Below are 2,007 nucleotides of genomic sequence, written 5' to 3' on the forward strand. Positions count from 1 at the left end.
CGGAAAAACTGCATGAATTAAGTCTTTGATGATTTAATCAAATAACTATTTAATATTATAATTGAAACGCAAATCATAATATTAAAATATTAAGATTATATAATGAATTTTTAATTATAAGCATTTAAAGTTAGCGAATATTGCCTAAAGTTTGTACGTTTAAGCGTTATATAAAAATGCCAATAAAAATGCCAAGCACATCTGAAAGTGCAGACTTTAAGCGGTATGATTTGCTAACTTTAAATGCTTATGACTCAAAAACTATTACAGCCTCATTGTTTTGGTATTGAGATTTTCGTCTCAAAATAATCTCAAGAATGTAAGTATTGTTACGGTCTTTATCGGGTATCGTGTACATTGTATATACATTATATACATTATATATTTACATAACTCATTATTTTTCATGAATATTATTATAAAAATGAGTATTAATAGGTGTAAAACAATATACTTACCAGAAATAAACAAATTCCCATTTGAATCTAATTTCCCAAGATCACCACTATGTAACCAACCATTTTCATCTTTGGTTTCTTTGGTTTTTTCTAGTGCATTTAAGTAACCCATAAATATATGTCGTCCACTCATACAAATCTCTCCCTCGCCGTGTTCATCTATATTGTACAATTTTGTACATAGTCCGGGTAAAGTTCTTCCTACACCATTTAAGCTAACAAATTAGAATAAAATTTATTGTAAACAAAATATTTTAAACATAAATATCTTTGAAAATTCAATATAAAGAATAATTTACCTATATTTGTCAATGTCAATTATTGTTTGAGCTCCACCACATTCAGACATTCCATATGCCTCTAATATAGGCATATCTAAACTCAAGAAATATTTTTTAATATCGATATTCAAGGGTGCTGCTGAGGAAACGAAGGTTCGACACTTGTTTAAACCTAATGCTGCCTTGACTTTGTCGAAAATAAGCCATTTTGCAAAAACATAGCCCAAATGTTTATAGTCTATGCCATTTATTTTATTTGTATAATAACAAAGAGCTTGTGCTTTTGCCCATTCAGCAATCCAGGTTTTTATTACGCCGTTATTACGCGCTTTCTCTTGCATTTTTTCATTTATTTTTTCCCATACTCTAGGCACTCCTATGAAAAAAGTTGGTTGTGCAACAAGTAACGTATTTATTAACGTACCCTTTAATGCACTTGGGTCCGCAAAATATACTGTGCTCGCTAACGTAATATTTATTACGATATCAATTAGCTGGAATTAAAATATTATATAATCTCATTATGCAAATTAGTAAAGACGAAGGATTATTAGTATCAAATAATGATATAATGGAAATAAAGAGCATATAAAACTTAGTTGCAAAAATCTTAACATATGAAAAATAGAACGTTTTTTATAAATTTTATAAATTATAAATCATAATTACAAATAAGCTATAAATTTATTGTCAATAATATTAGTCAACAGTTAAGATCTGATTCCAACTGTTTAAAAAAAGTAACGGTAACGACGTTACAAGTTCCGCGTTTCAATCCTGTGTAATTTATATTCGTGAAAATTTGTAATAATTTGTATTAAATGTCACCGTTGAATTTTTATATTTAAGATACATATTATGTATAGCATAAAATATATATTATGCTATTTGGAATATGTTACCTGTGCTGCCACATGAGACAGTGGCAGATAGCTAACTATAATCTCTGATTTTTCTTTTAAATGTAGCAATGGCAATAATGTTCGTAGATTGAATAGCACATTATCATGGTTTAACATTACAGCTTTTGGATTTCCGACTGTTCCCGACTATAAAGATTGCAAATTTAAAAAATAATATGTTATAGCAATCGCAATATAATTAACTGCGATGAATTGAACCTATATACTAACCGTATATACTAAAATACAACATTCATTTATTCCTATCGTCTTTAACACAGATAGTAATTTATCCTCCGATTCTTTTTTACCTATGTCCAATAAATCGTCCCACTGACAAATAATAAATAATAATAAGTTATATAT

General features: G+C 28.1%; 1 protein-coding gene across 1 annotated transcript in view; it reads right to left on the bottom strand.

The window, feature by feature from the left end:
- Window positions 1-458: 458 nt before the first annotated feature.
- The window catches only part of LOC108752987 (long-chain-fatty-acid--CoA ligase ACSBG2-like), a gene marked incomplete at both ends in the record, with an annotated part of 2,225 nt that continues 676 nt past the window's right edge, over window positions 459-2,007 (bottom strand). Inside the window, 4 exons of the mRNA XM_018494260.1 lie at window positions 459-673; window positions 758-1,233; window positions 1,642-1,788; window positions 1,873-1,974. Of these exons, the coding sequence (XP_018349762.1) occupies window positions 459-673; window positions 758-1,233; window positions 1,642-1,788; window positions 1,873-1,974 (940 nt within the window). The remainder of the gene's footprint in view (window positions 674-757; window positions 1,234-1,641; window positions 1,789-1,872; window positions 1,975-2,007) is intronic.

Source organism: Trachymyrmex septentrionalis, unplaced genomic scaffold, assembly GCF_001594115.1.
Source record: "Trachymyrmex septentrionalis isolate Tsep2-gDNA-1 unplaced genomic scaffold, Tsep1.0 scaffold628, whole genome shotgun sequence".
NCBI classification, from domain to species: Eukaryota; Metazoa; Arthropoda; class Insecta; order Hymenoptera; family Formicidae; genus Trachymyrmex; species Trachymyrmex septentrionalis.